The sequence below is a fragment of the Lissotriton vulgaris genome, chromosome 4_1 (assembly GCF_964263255.1).
Source record: "Lissotriton vulgaris chromosome 4_1, aLisVul1.2, whole genome shotgun sequence".
Taxonomy (NCBI): Eukaryota; Metazoa; Chordata; class Amphibia; order Caudata; family Salamandridae; genus Lissotriton; species Lissotriton vulgaris.
Window position 1 is genome coordinate 1,793,434,151 of NC_141691.1, and position 14,350 is coordinate 1,793,448,500.

Below are 14,350 nucleotides of genomic sequence, written 5' to 3' on the forward strand. Positions count from 1 at the left end.
AATATACGATTGAACGAGCACCATTATCGCCGGTCACCACTTGTGACGCCCTTAAGGTCGGTTACCCACAAAGCCGTATTGCTAGTTAGTTCTTATGCCAAACTCTTTCTGATAGAAACAATACTTCTCGGCAGGTATCGGATAGTGTAGATTGGACACTCACACATTCACGTGTTCGGCGGTTGAGAATAATGTAAAAAATCTCTACCTCACTACAAACAAGCCCTTTATCAATATGTCTAAGAAAGAACGAGAGGCCTTGCGAGGATTAACATCTAATACCAGCATCACAATCAAGCAGGCCGATAAAGGCGGTGCCACTGTTATACTCGATACAGATACATACTGGAACGCATGCTTGCGACAATTGCAGGACCGCAAGTCATATCGACCTCTTGCAGAAGACCCGACAGAACGACTACAAGTCACCATTGGACACTGGGTGGAGGAGGCGGTATCGGAAGGGTGGATTACATCAGAGGAGGGTCAATACCTTTGAATCACTCACCCGGTCATTCCATATTTTTACTGCCTCCCAAAAGTTCACAAACCCCAAGACCTCCACCAGGGCGGCCAATTATTTCTGGAATTGGTTCGATTCTTGAGCCCCTCTCTACCTTTGTGGACTACTTCCTAAACCCAATGGTGAGGTATATGCCGACGTTCCTTATGGACACTAAGGGTGTCCTAAGGTTACTTCCCGATAAACAGTTTGACAGTACCACGGACATTTTAGTTTCATTTGACGTGGAATCACTGTATACTTCAATACCTCAAACAGAAACACTCGAAGTAGTTGGAAATTTATTGGAACAACAAGACCTCCAGTCCATCACACCAGTATCGTTCATCATGGGCCTAGCAGAAATAGCGATGAAAGACAACTATTTTAAGTTCAAAGACACTACCTACCTACAAACATCTGGGACTAGTATGGTTAGTGTCTTCGCGCCAAGTCTCGCTAATCTGTATGTACACAACTTCGAGGCAACTGAGCTCTTCACACCTGACAACCCCTGCCTATTGTCGCTTCAGACCTGGAAGCGATATATAGACGATATTTTAGTTATATGGCGTGAGAGTGAAGAAGATCTGCTATCTGTTCACAAATGGCTGAACACCCGCAATGCATTTCTGAAATTCACAGTAGAGTACAGTAAAACTTATTTAGCCTTCCTGGACCTAAAAATATCTTTAACTGCAAAAGGAGGCTTGGCGTCAGAACGTTACAGAAAGCCAATGGCAAAAAATGCCTTATTGAGCTATGACAGCTGCCACCCCAGGGCCCTGAAAGACAATTTGCCTTTTGGCCAGTTCCTCAGGGTCCAGAGGAATTGCTCAAGTAAAGAAGCATTCGCAATACACTCTAAAAAACTAGAGGAGCAACTTAAAGAAAAGAATTATCCACGTAAAATAATTTGCCAGTCAAAAAAACGGGCATCAAATAATAACCGAGAATCTCTTCTCGAAGTGGCTACACCCAAAGAAAAGTCAAATAGAATTACGTTTGTCAACACCTTTAATACTAGGTCGAACCAGGTACAAAAGATTATTCGTAAACATTGGTCCATTTTAAACACAGGTGGTGATAGCATTCCTATGCCCCTGTTTGCATTTAAAAGAGGACAGAACCTTAAAGATCAATTGGTCCATACCAGACCAAAAATGAAGGAACCTAGACAAGTTGGCAAGTTATGGGATCTGCCGCCAGTACAGGGACATCCTCCTTGTGGGACTTGTTCAGTATGCCCACAAACGTGTAAATCGGAATTTGTTGACGTAGGTACTAATAGACCCTGGCAACAGCGCCGTTTTACGAATTGTAACAGTGATAAACTGATCCATTGGATCACGTGCCCCTGTAAGAAGCATTACGTTGGCATGACAACTAGGAAAATAAGGACAAGAATCTTAGAGCACAAGATCACGGTCCGATGTCGCAAGCAGGCGATCCGCTTAACAACTCATTTCCTTGAAGTTGGCCATAGTCCCAATGATTTTGTCTGGACTGTATTAGAACAGCCTTCGGGCTTGACGTAGCGCTCCTCGCGGTCGATGCCAAACCTTGGGAATATCGTAAACTCAACGTCGTGTGACTCCTGGGGGTTACATTGTTGCCAAGAACTATTTACTAAGACGAATACTTAATTTGTTGCTAAAGAACTATTTACTAAGAAGAAACTGTACCTGAACCCTTATTTTTCCTTCCAAAAAGTATTCATTAAGATTGTGGTATATTTTTGTCGATATTTGGTCTTGTGCTAAGCCTTATATAAAAATACTTCTTTTTATAACAACTCCTGTGTTGTGTCCGTTTGTAGTGTATTTACTGGATTACTGTATGTGGTCATAAATGCTTAAAACACTGCCTCTGAGATAAGCCGTTCCGCTCGGCCCAGCTACCAAGGGGGTAAGCGGGGTTATATGAGTGTGTAATCCCCTTACCCTGACTAGAGTACGTGGGTCCCTATTTGTCAGAAGTGTATGCCGTGAGACCGCTGATTCTAACAGCCCCATACACCATGAAGGGAGAAAACCTACTAGTACATCTCTTTGCTCCAGAGCTGTGCCTCAGCTCACTCTGAGCATTCTAATACGCCACAGAATATAAAACCCACATGTTCTACTGTAAACAACAAGGTAATGCAGATAGCCCATTACCGCACACCTTCCCCCTTAATAATCCAAGAAAGTGAGAAAAAAAACTATGCAACAATGTAACCTCTTCATTAAAATAATATTTGTCAATACTGTACCATCTGTTAAACGTTGTTTAGATACATACATAGTAATTAAAATTCAAAGGCTTTTTTATGACCCTCCCATACCTACCAATAGTATTTTGACCCTTTGCTTCAATATTTCGGATTTTTTACTGATTGGATTTGCCACTATCTTTAACACCATTCTTTCAATTTAATGCATCGCATTCTGTATTTGGCCTGATAAGCCCATCGTTATTGTTTGATGAAGCTTTCATTTCTTCCATTCAATCATAATTTCTTTGATCCAGTATGCAATTATGTAATTCTTGCTCACATTTAACAAATCTGCTTAAATGCCATACCTTTCCATCGCTGAGGAGTGTTGAATTGCAAAATAATGTACACACTCTCATTGAGTCAAAAAATTGCTTTCACCTTTTCGTACTGTCTTTTTTTTCTTCACTTTGACCCAAGTGCCCACTTCAGTTGGGACCATTTTGACTCCTTGTTTCTTGTTGTACCAATCTTTGTTTGCTTGTTTAGCTACTCCTAGTTTCTTCTTTAAATTTTCAGGAGATCACTCTTCTACTTGCTCTCAGGTTCCCATTCTACACCTTTACTAATGGCAGTGACTTGCTCCTCCGCTAAGGTGGAGGAGCGTCACCCCACTGACTTCAGTAGGAAAAAGAAAATGATAACCTATTATTATTATTTTCTTTTTCCCACTAAAGTGAGTGGCTTTCAGGGTGGAGCTCGGCCGTCCAGAGCACGGAGAGCAGTGGTTTGCACTCCTTAAGTGCGCAGGACTGTTTGGCTGGCCCTCTTGGACTGGCCAAACAGTCCTTTGCACTTTGCATCTTCCCCACCAGGCTGCAGTACATAGCCTGGTCAGGAACATGCAAAGCCTCCCATTCCCCGGCTGAGCGTAGTGGTTCAGTGCTTAGACCAATCACAACACTGCATTGCAGCTTTGTGATTGGCTATGGGGAGCCTGGGATCCCGGGTTCTTGTAAACCCTTAACCTACCTTTGTTTATGTGTAGGTAGGTTAATGGGGGTATATTTTGTAGAATGTGGACACACTTGGTGATGTGATTTATGATTTATTGGATGGTAGATGGGGGAAAGGTGTGGGGTAGTACCAGTGTTTGTGAGAAAAGGGTGACAAACATGGGGAAAATAAGAGTTTGATTTTAAAATACGCCAAGTGAATGTCTTGCATTAAGGGACAAGAGGTACTGGGTTTGCGGTACATTTGTTTAAATGGAGCAAAATAACAAACAGTGGTTTTAATTTTGTAGTTACTCCTGACGAAGGGCCATCAATCCCGAATTGCATTGTGTTTATGCAAAGATGACTATTCAGGATGAACATTGTATTCCCCATGTGCTTGAGAAAAAGGCCTAGACAGGCATATCTTGAGCATTTGAAGCTATGGGAAAAAAATAAACCTTGCATGTGGATGGAGAAAGCAACGAATAAACATTTGATGGAAATATGGATTAAAATTAAATAAACATGGATGATCAAATTCAAAACGGAGTCTGTTGAAGGATGTTGCTGTGAGATTAGGAATGGGGCGTAATTGCTCTCTACTTTTCTTGGATTTAAATGCACGTGCCAGGGGGCAGAGCACAAGCCCAGTCTTCACACAGGAGATTATGAGTTATGCCTGGAGCATTCATGAACATTCTAAAGAACGATGGTGTGCATTCTATCATTTATTTTGACACAGGGGTGTGTGCGCCATGCTTATTCTTCATTTTTCTGTCCACTGGGCCGCAGGCTGCAATGGCAATTTCATGAGCTTGGTGAGAGGTCCCTTCGGGTAGAACAGTTTGTGCTGCAGCCCTTAGGGACCCTCATTTGTTTCAAGACACTAGGTACCATGGGTACCACTTACTAGGGACTTTCAGGCATCCTTAAGGGGTGCCAATTGTGGAACAATGGTACAGATTAGGCAAAGAACACTGGTACTGGGGACCTGATTAGCAGGAATCCAGCACAGTTTCAGTCAAAGTTGCATCAGACACTAGGCAAAACATGAGGGGATACTGCAGCAGAGTCCAGCTTCCTGCAATCGCATAATGACATCACAGAATGTACAATCCCCCACCTTCTACCATAAACAGCTAGTTAATGAATATAGCCTATTACCACACCTACACTTAGAACCCTCTTCCAACAGTGTCTACTCCCTATTTAATGTAGAAATAAAGAGCAAGATCCTCTCCCTACCAAGTATCACATAAGAGAAAAGCTAAATGCTTCATCCACAACATAAAAACTGTGTGACAATTCTAGTATTCACTTTATTCAACATTAAACAAGTGGGAACGTAACTCACGCTTATATTAACATTGAAGCGTTTCAGCATGTTTCTTCTCCTCAAAGTTCATGAGCAGTCTTCTGTTATTGGCCATTTTTTATGAACCTGCCTAATTACTTCACATTCATTTTGGTGAAACTCCAAATATAGGGGGTCATTAGGATCGTGGACGGACTTGAGTCCGTCCGCGACCCCTGAGGAGGAGGGAACGTCTGCAGGGGCTGCGGCGTTCCCTCCGAGTAGATTAGGATGTGACCGCCAGGGTGGCGGTCACATCCTCTATCTTTAACATTGCGGCGGGTGAAGCTTCAAGCTGCACCGCCGCAAGGTTAAAATTCATGCATCGCATTTGCATGCACAAAGCAGCAGGCACTGCGCAGTGCCTGCCGCTTTGTGCACGCAAATGCCATGTGCACCCCCCACCCCCCTTCACCCAGGGGGCCCGCAACGGGCCCCCAAAGTGAAAGCCCGTATGCTTTACCACGGCGGAAAAGCCGCTGTGGAAAAGCATGTATTCACCACCATCCTAATATGGCTGGCGGTGTCTGATCGACGCCACCAGTCATGTTAGAGCTTTTCCTCCGCCGTTGGAAGGCGACCGCGGCGGAAAAACTGCGGACGGAATTCCAGACCCACCAGCCATCCTAATTTGGCGGTGGGTCTTTGGAGGCTCCGCAGCGGTTTTTCCGCATCCTCCGGGCCGGCGGTGGCTTCCGCCGGCCCGGAGGATGCGGAAAAAACGCTATCATAATCGGCCCCTTAGTTCGGGTCATACACCTGAGCCTGCTCTTCCCCAAAATCGGTATTGAGTCAGTATTTGTAGAAGATTTGCTTGCTATCTTATTTTTCTTTAGTCGCTTCTATTCAGGTAGACCTCAGTATCTTTCAGGTTTAGAGGTCATCAGCAACAGGTCATTCAATTCTAACCGTTTCATTACATAGCCATAAGGTATTAGCATTAAAGGTAAGTAAAAAACCATAAACAAGTACACACTTCAGTAAGAATATTGTTAACGAAACGCAAAATGCATTTCAGTAATGGTTTGCTTTTCTGTTTAAGAATAATATGCAAATTAGTTTAAAAATGACGTATACTGTCTCGGTTTCTTTTTGTAGTTTGGATAATATACGAGCAGGTGATGACTGCCGCACTGGACTGCAGCCGTGATGACTTAGCTATGGTAAGTGACATTGCGCCTTTCTTTGCAGTTTTAAGGTGCCGTTTAATTTTGTAAAAGTTAAATGGTTTTGGTTACAATATTTTCAGAACATCTCCCGCCTTAAGCTGAGTGTCATGGGGCACAAAACATGTTATGTTACATCTTACTTTGATATATTTTTTGCAAGTTTCACTTCATTTTGAACTTTGTGTGATCATATATTTCCTCTTCGTTATATATTTTTCAATGGCTCTAAGGCACTGGGTATTGTAAACTCTGATAAATGCAGTAGCAGTGGGATTTTACACTGGGAATCAGTTGTGCAATACAATAGGAAGGGGTTTTACATTGTGAACTCTCTGACAAATGAAATGGGAGGGGGGTTTGGTACATAGGTCCCTTTTGTAGGTCTGGCCACAATAAATGATTCATGTTGGTATATGGAGGCTTTATGTTGATTTCATCACATACATTTGGCCTGCGTAAATGTTAGATGTGCTTTTCTAGGCAGATATCACATGGTACAATTCATGTTGAAGACAGTAGGCCAACTTTATTGACTTTTAAATGTGATGACAAAGGCAGAAGGCCTTTTTACATTGTAAATGACATTGCAAAGCCTTTAGGCCTAACTTTGCAGATAAACTGTGATAAGCCTTATGGGTTGCAATAGGCCTATATATAGAAGCCTTAATTTGCTTTGGCTCATTACCTTGAGATTCAAGTGCTGAAAGGGGTACTTTGTTCCAGGTTTGAAGGACTGAGGTAAAAAGACTCCTGGGCGCCAAAGGAGGACGAATCTGGAAAGAACTTACCATTGTGAACTCCTTGAATTGAGGGCCAGTAACTACCAACTTCTCTGGGACATCCCAAATCTGATTCCTCTAATACGATAGGTTGGGGTTTTACACTGCAAACTCCCTGATTAATACATTAGGAAATGCCAAGCACCACTGACAGAGTAGGAAGTGTGCAATTAGAAGAGGGTTTACAGTATGAACCCTCGTACAAATGCAATAAGAAGGGAGTTGTCAATCTAATACAATAGCAAGGGATTTTGATTTGTGAATTCTAGGACAGACACTGCAGGAAGAGACTTTGCATTGTGAACTGTAGAAACCGGTAAATTATCGTAAATTCTGAACCACTGCAACAGATTTGTAGTTTTACATAGTAAACTCTTTAGCAAATACCTAAAAAGGGGTTTTACATTGAATCCATTGCAAACACCATTACGCCCTTACATTTGTAACTGTATGACAAATAAAATAGGAAGGAAATTCACATTGTTACATCTCAAATTCCCCTTTACTTGATCTGCCACTATAAAATGCTTGAGATTTCTTGAGGGAAATTTAAGGTTAAAGTTAATCTGTACTGTAACTCTTCCAAAAACTGTTGACTGGTCTCTCTAGGCACAAACTACAGTCATTTGTGTTTATTTTCATGTTAAATCCACGAGGCTTGCTTTATTGATTATCAAATGTGGTGTCAAAGGTAGCAGCCCTCTCATTTTATATTTTTTACAAATTGACAAAACCTGTAGGCTTAACCCTTTTCATCGTGAAAAGCCTCATATTTTCCAAAAGGACATTACATGACCATTGTTTTTGTTAGGATTAAAGCCTGATAGTGCGCACATTGCCATTATGGTACCTCACAGATAACAGGAGCAGAATACATATATCTTTAGGGTACATGATATGCTCCCTAGTCAATAAAGGGTTCCAGTTTGTAATTCCATCTAAAGTTTTGCAAATATGTCATTTAGTTGTGTGTGCATTAAAGTGCTAATCTTTTTTAACCCTTTTGGTGCTAGAGTCGGCCAATGGATGGCACCCGCGGCCCCTCTACAGTGCGCCTGTCGGTCATTGGCTGACTGGGGAGGTTTTACTTTTTAAGTCGCAGCCTACCAAACAGCGCAGCTGTGCGGTATGCGAAAGACATCTTGGGAAATTTGAGAAAGTTGACCTTGGAATGCTTTCTGCCCGTTGCCTGCCATTCGCTTTGTGGTTTGTAACACACTTTTTCTGGCTTTCTATTTGCTGGCGTTATTTGCTTTAGGCTGTCCAGCTTGAGTGCATACCTCCCTATACCAAAGCTGTGTTTACAGTACTCTTCCACAAGTTTGATTTCTGTTATCAACAGGCCTGTATATCTTGTTCTTATCTCATCACATTTACTGGGCATTCAAAGACTGAGATAAAATATCAAACTGTTTTCAGGGAAACTCCTGTTTATTTTGCTTTCAGCTGACTTGAAAGTGTTTACAGGAAATAGGAATGCAGTGTACTTTCTTGCTGGAGCCTACTTGTGCCCTTTTTGTGATTTTATTTTAGACATACCTCTTGAGATGGCTATCTCGTTCTTCAGCTGCGCAAAACATTTGCCTTTCATTCGTGGGGCATGAAGTTCACTATTTGCATTTTCAGTGTGGGTGAATAAAAGTTTCTAAAATCATGTTTGAAAATTGTTACTTAAACAAACAAAAAAATTGCAATTATTTAGTCTGATGTACCAATTAGTTGCTTTCTTTCATGTAGATTAACTTGTAAATAAATATTTGCCTGTTTTCAATGGGGGGGGGGGTCGCATGTAAAGTTCATGAGTGTACTGGCGGATCACACTGATTTAGTCTGAGATACTGGTACTGCTAATATGAAACATTTCTACATGAGAATGAAATACATTTTTAGAATTTTTGCAGGGAATATTTCATATTTAACTTTTTTTGGCAAAACTCTTTTTTGGTAAGCCTTTTAATTCGTGAAACTGCCTTTTTAGTAACAAAGTACAAAACCGGATTTCAGTCTCAGCGTCAGCCTCAAATATATGGTATAGGATCTTGAGCAATTTACACGGTTTGTGGCCCATTCACTGTAAAGCTCCCTTTATGATCTTTTCATGTAAAGAGACAGTCAGATTGGAACACAATTTAACAATATTGGGTTTGCTTTGATGTGTAAAGCATATGCTTTATTTATGACATCTGTGGCAACTCGGTTTAGAGAGTTGAATTAGTTTAAAGGCACTTTTTATTAAAGCTTTTGCGTATATGTGTTGCTACACAATAATTATGTAGTCCTGCATTTTTCGAAACCCATATATTACTGGATATAAAATATTTCCTCATGGAGCAGATGCATTGGCACAGGGGTCAAAAGGCCTAAGAAAACCACTGAACACTGATTTCTGCTATATTTTACTACAAAACAAGCAGTCACAAGTGCCAGGCTCTAGGGTAATGATTTGGATTGTACAGCAGTTGCAGTGGGACAGGGGGCCACAAGATCTAGGGAACCCACTGAACACAGATTATTGCTATATTTTACTACTAAACAAGAAGTTAAAAGTGCAATTACCTTGCAGGCACTAGGGTCATGATTTGAATGGTCTGGCAGGTGCAGTGGCACAGGGGCCAAAAGGTACTGCAAGAACAGTAGCACAGGGACCAAACGCTCTAGGAAACCCCAGAACACTGATTATTGGTATATTTGACTACTAAAAAAGTATTCACAAGTGCCATTGCCTTGTAGGTACTAGGATAATGATTTGAATGGTGCAGTGGGACAGGGGCCAAACGGTCTAGGAAACCCACTGAACACTGATTATTGCTATATTTTACTAGAAAACAAGCAGTCACAAGTTCAATTACCCGCATTAAGGCCATGATTTGGATGGTGTATCAGGTGTGGTGGCACAGGGGTCAAAAGATCTAGGAATCCCGCTGAAATCAAATTATTGCTATATTTTACTATTAAACAAGCAGTCACAAGTGCAATCACCTTGCAAACACTGGGGTCATGATTTTAAAGGTGCAGCACGTGCAGTGGCATACTGACCAAAATCTCCAAGAAGCACAATGAACACCGATTGTGATATTTTACTTCTAAACAATCAGTCACAAGTGGAATTACCTTGCAGATACTAGAGTCATGATTTAAATTGTGCAGCAGGTGCAGTGGCACATCGGCCAAAAAGTCTGGGAAACTCACTGAATGCCAATTACTCCAATATTTTTCTACTACTTCCAGCTCAGACCAGCTCTGGCCACTATCTCCGCGCTCCCTATTGACCATCTTCTGTCCCAGTGCTACCTGTGGCACACTGCGAGCACTGACTCCTCCACCGCCGTGGTGGCACCTCCTGACCCTTCCTCTATATCCTCTTGAGCTTCCTCCCTCGCAGGCTTCCTATTCGCCTCACTAAAGAAACTGACACACCTTAAAATATACAAATCACCTTTTTTCACACCACGGGTAGCTTTTATAATGCAATAGGTCTCGCATTAGGAAAGTTTGAGCTGTTGGTATTGTAAATGACATATTTTTTATTTATGTGTTGGTTTTGAAAATAGAGAAATTAATAGCTTTGTCATTTACAATGCCAATAGTTATAACTTTCGCAAATGTGACACCTATAGCATTTGTAATGGAATATCTGTTGTATTTACTGACTTATATGTATTGATATCACAAATAACAATGGCTTTTATTTTTTTTATAATTAATACTTAAATAAAAGTTGTTATTTATAATGGCAATAGCTTAAACTTTTGTAAATAACTTTTGTGAAGATTATGTTCAGTGTATTTTATTGTGACGAAAATCCAAGAACAGAAGTGAAATATAAACATCTTTTTGTGACATTTGAAATAAAGCTTGAAACATTGAGAGAACATATTTGAACCAGTTGTTGTTGAATGGTTGCACAGATTGATGCTATGGTGGCGCTGAGTGATGTTGTGGTGGCGACAAGGGATGCTGTGGCGTTCAGTGATGCTGTGGTAGCGTATAGTGATGCTGTGGTGCCCCTGACTGATGCTGTGGTGCCCCTGAGTGATGCTGTGGTGGTGCTCAGGGATGCTGGGGTGATGCGATAGATAGAGTGAGTGCGATAGATAGAGTGAGTGCGATAGAGTGAGGGCAATAGATAGATAGATAGTGAGGGCGATAGATAGATAGATAGATAGATAGATGGATAGATAGATAGATAGATAGATAGATAGATAGATAGATAGATCGAGTGATGGTGATAGAGTGAGTGCAATAGATAGAGTGAGGGCGATAGATAGATAGACAGATAGAGTAAGGGCGATAGATAGATAGATAGACAGATAGAGTGAGGGCGATAGATAGAGTGAGGGCGATAGATAGAGTGAGGGCGATAGATAGAGTGAGGGCGATAGATAGAGTGAGGGCGATAGATAGAGTGAGGGCGATAGATAGAGTGAGGGCGATAGATAGAGTGAGGGCGATAGATAGAGTGAGGGCGATAGATAGATAGAGTGAGGGCGATAGATAGAGTGAGGGCGATAGAGTGAGGGCGATAGAGTGAGGGCGATAGATAGAGTGAGGGCGATAGATAGAGTGAGGGCGATAGATAGAGGGCGACAGATAGAGGGCGACAGCTAGAGGGCGATAGATAGAGGGCGATAGATAGAGGGCGATAGATAGAGGGCGATAGATAGAGGGCGATAGATAGATAGTGTGAGGACCATAGATAATGTGAGGGCGTTAGATAGTGTGAGGGCGATAGATAGAGTGAGGGCGATAGCTAGAGTGAGGGCGATAGCTAGAGTGAGGGCGATAGCTAGAGTGAGGGCGATAGCTAGAGTGAGGGCGATAGCTAGAGTGAGGGTGATAGCTAGAGTGAGGGCGATAGCTAGAGTGAGGGCGATAGCTAGAGTGAGGGCGATAGCTAGAGTGAGGGCGATAGCTAGAGTGAGAGCGATAGCTAGAGTGAGAGCGATAGCTAGAGTGAGAGCGATAGCTAGAGTGAGAGCGATAGCTAGAGTGAGAGCGATAGCTAGAGTGAGAGCGATAGCTAGAGTGAGAGCGATAGCTAGAGTGAGAGCGATAGCTAGAGTGAGAGCGATAGCTAGAGTGAGAGCGATAGCTAGAGTGAGAGCGATAGCTAGATAGAGTGAGGGCGATAGCTTGATAGAGTGAGGGCGATAGCTTGATAGAGTGAGGGCGATAGATAAAGTGAGGGGCGATAGATAAAGTGAGGGGCGATAGATAAAGTGAGGGGCGATAGATAAAGTGAGGGGCGATATATAGATAGATAGATATATAGATAGAGTGAGGGCGATAGATCGAGTGAGGGCGAAAGATAGATAGATTGATAGTGAGGGTCGATAGAGTGAGGGCGGTAGATAGAGTGAGGGTGATAGAGTGAGTGAGGGCGATAGATGTATAGTGTAATTATGTGGCATGTAATTATGTGGCACTGAGTGGTATTTGGAGTGCATGTTGCGTTGAGCGCAGTGTAATTATGTAGCATATAATTGTGGCACTAAGTTGTATTGTGTGGAGTGTGTGTTGTATTAAGTAGAGTGTAATTATGTGGTGTGTAATTATGTGTCACTAAGTGGTATTTGGAGTGTATGTTTCGTTGAGCGCAGTGTAATTATGTAGCATATAATTATGTGGCACTGAGTGGTATTGTGTGGAGTGTATGTTGCATTGAGTGCAGTGTAATTATGTAGCATATAATTACATATTGCTATTGATTGCCCCTTTCATTCGAGGGCATATTTCCTACAAGAGGGAGTCCGAGGTCACGCTGCAGCGTTTATAGGACGGGTCAAAGGTGGGGATGTTTACCGTCATTAGTCAAACTCAAATTCAAAACAAGCTTTATTCGATTTTTAGTTAAAATCATAAAAGCATTTGTACATCCATATACACATTTAAAAAACACTTAAAAATACCATTAAATTAGACAATACAGTACTGGAATAGCTTGTATGAAAGAGGATCTTCACATCAAAATTCATTAAAAGTTGCTAAAAAGCAGGCAGTTCATTAAAACCATAGTCAGTCCAGGATGAACAAAAAGGCTCAGAACATAGTTTTTCTCCATTTTAAAACAGTTTTTTTTTCAAAACCAAGTTTATTGAGCATAGGAGTATCAAGAATGTGGCATCTCCACACACCAAGATCACCACAACAGTATCAATGTAACGATGACATAGACAGTAAAGGATGAAGCAAAAGCCAAATAAGCTCAGTTTTTGAAATGCCCCAACAGCCTACTCTACCCCCCAACTACACCCCCCCCGTGCCCAACACTCCCCCCCACCACACGTGTACAAAAAGAGCAACAAAAAAGGAAATGCACAAAGAATAAGCAGGTATAGCGCAACCAGGGCTTTGCCGCTTCAGGCCAGAAGTGTCACTGTGATCAAATGTCCTCCTCCTGCTCCGCCGGGGGGTCCAAGGACAGGCCGCGGTTGTCGGCCCACCGCTTCCAGATCTTGAAATGTTTGCGCGGGCAGCCCCGCGCCTCAAAGACCGGCTTCTCCAGGCCCATGAAATAATCTAGCCCAGCCTTCCATGCAGACAGGGGGGGGCCCTCACAGATTTCCATGCCCGAGCCAGGTCTCGTTTGGCCACAACCAGCCCCAGGAGCAACAGGTGACGCTTATATATGTTGCCCCCAACCCCTTCCATAATATGCAGCAGGCCCAGCCGGTGGGTACGAGGAAGATCCCAACCCAGGACCTCAGCCAGGCAACTCCACACGCCCCTCCAGAATCCAGTCAGGCGACCACACGACCACACCGTATGCACCAGGGAGCCAGGCACTTCCCCACAGCGCAGGCATTCCGGTGACGCAATCAAGCCAGCCTTCCACAGACGCTCACGCGTATAATAAGCACGGTGTAAGTATTTGAATTGGATCAGGCGGAGCCGAACCGCAACGGCGGTGCCGCGCGGGGATTCCAGCGCCTCCCTCCAATCCTCCTCATCAAGGGCGCCCACGTCCACCTCCCACGCCTCCCGAAGGGAGCGGAGAGTGGAGGAGCAGTGGATAACAAGTGTCTGATAAATCCTAGAGACTTTCTTGTCTCCCAAGTCTCCCATAAACACTTTTGCCTCAATCGGGCTGAACTCCGGCAGGGAGTCGAGGCCGGCCACGCTCGGGGCGAGGGCATGCCGCAGCTGGAGGTAGCGGAAGAACTGGGACTGAGGCATCTGGAACTCCGCGCGGAGTTCCTCGAAGGACTTGAGGGTGGTGCCGGACATGACCTGGCCCAGTTGTGTAACTCCAATAGCCTCCCAGCCCTCAAACCCGGCCAGGGCCGCCAGTTCCGGAAGCAGGCCATTGTGCCACAGCGGCGTTTCAGCTGTTAATTTGCCCCACCAACCC

General features: G+C 43.1%; 1 protein-coding gene across 1 annotated transcript in view; it reads left to right on the top strand.

The window, feature by feature from the left end:
- EMC2 (ER membrane protein complex subunit 2) overlaps window positions 1–14,350 on the top strand; it is a 175,181-nt gene that overhangs the window by 55,708 nt on the left and 105,123 nt on the right. Inside the window, exon 3 of the mRNA XM_086966116.1 lies at window positions 6,150–6,214. Within this exon, the coding sequence (XP_086822242.1) occupies window positions 6,150–6,214 (65 nt within the window). The remainder of the gene's footprint in view (window positions 1–6,149; window positions 6,215–14,350) is intronic.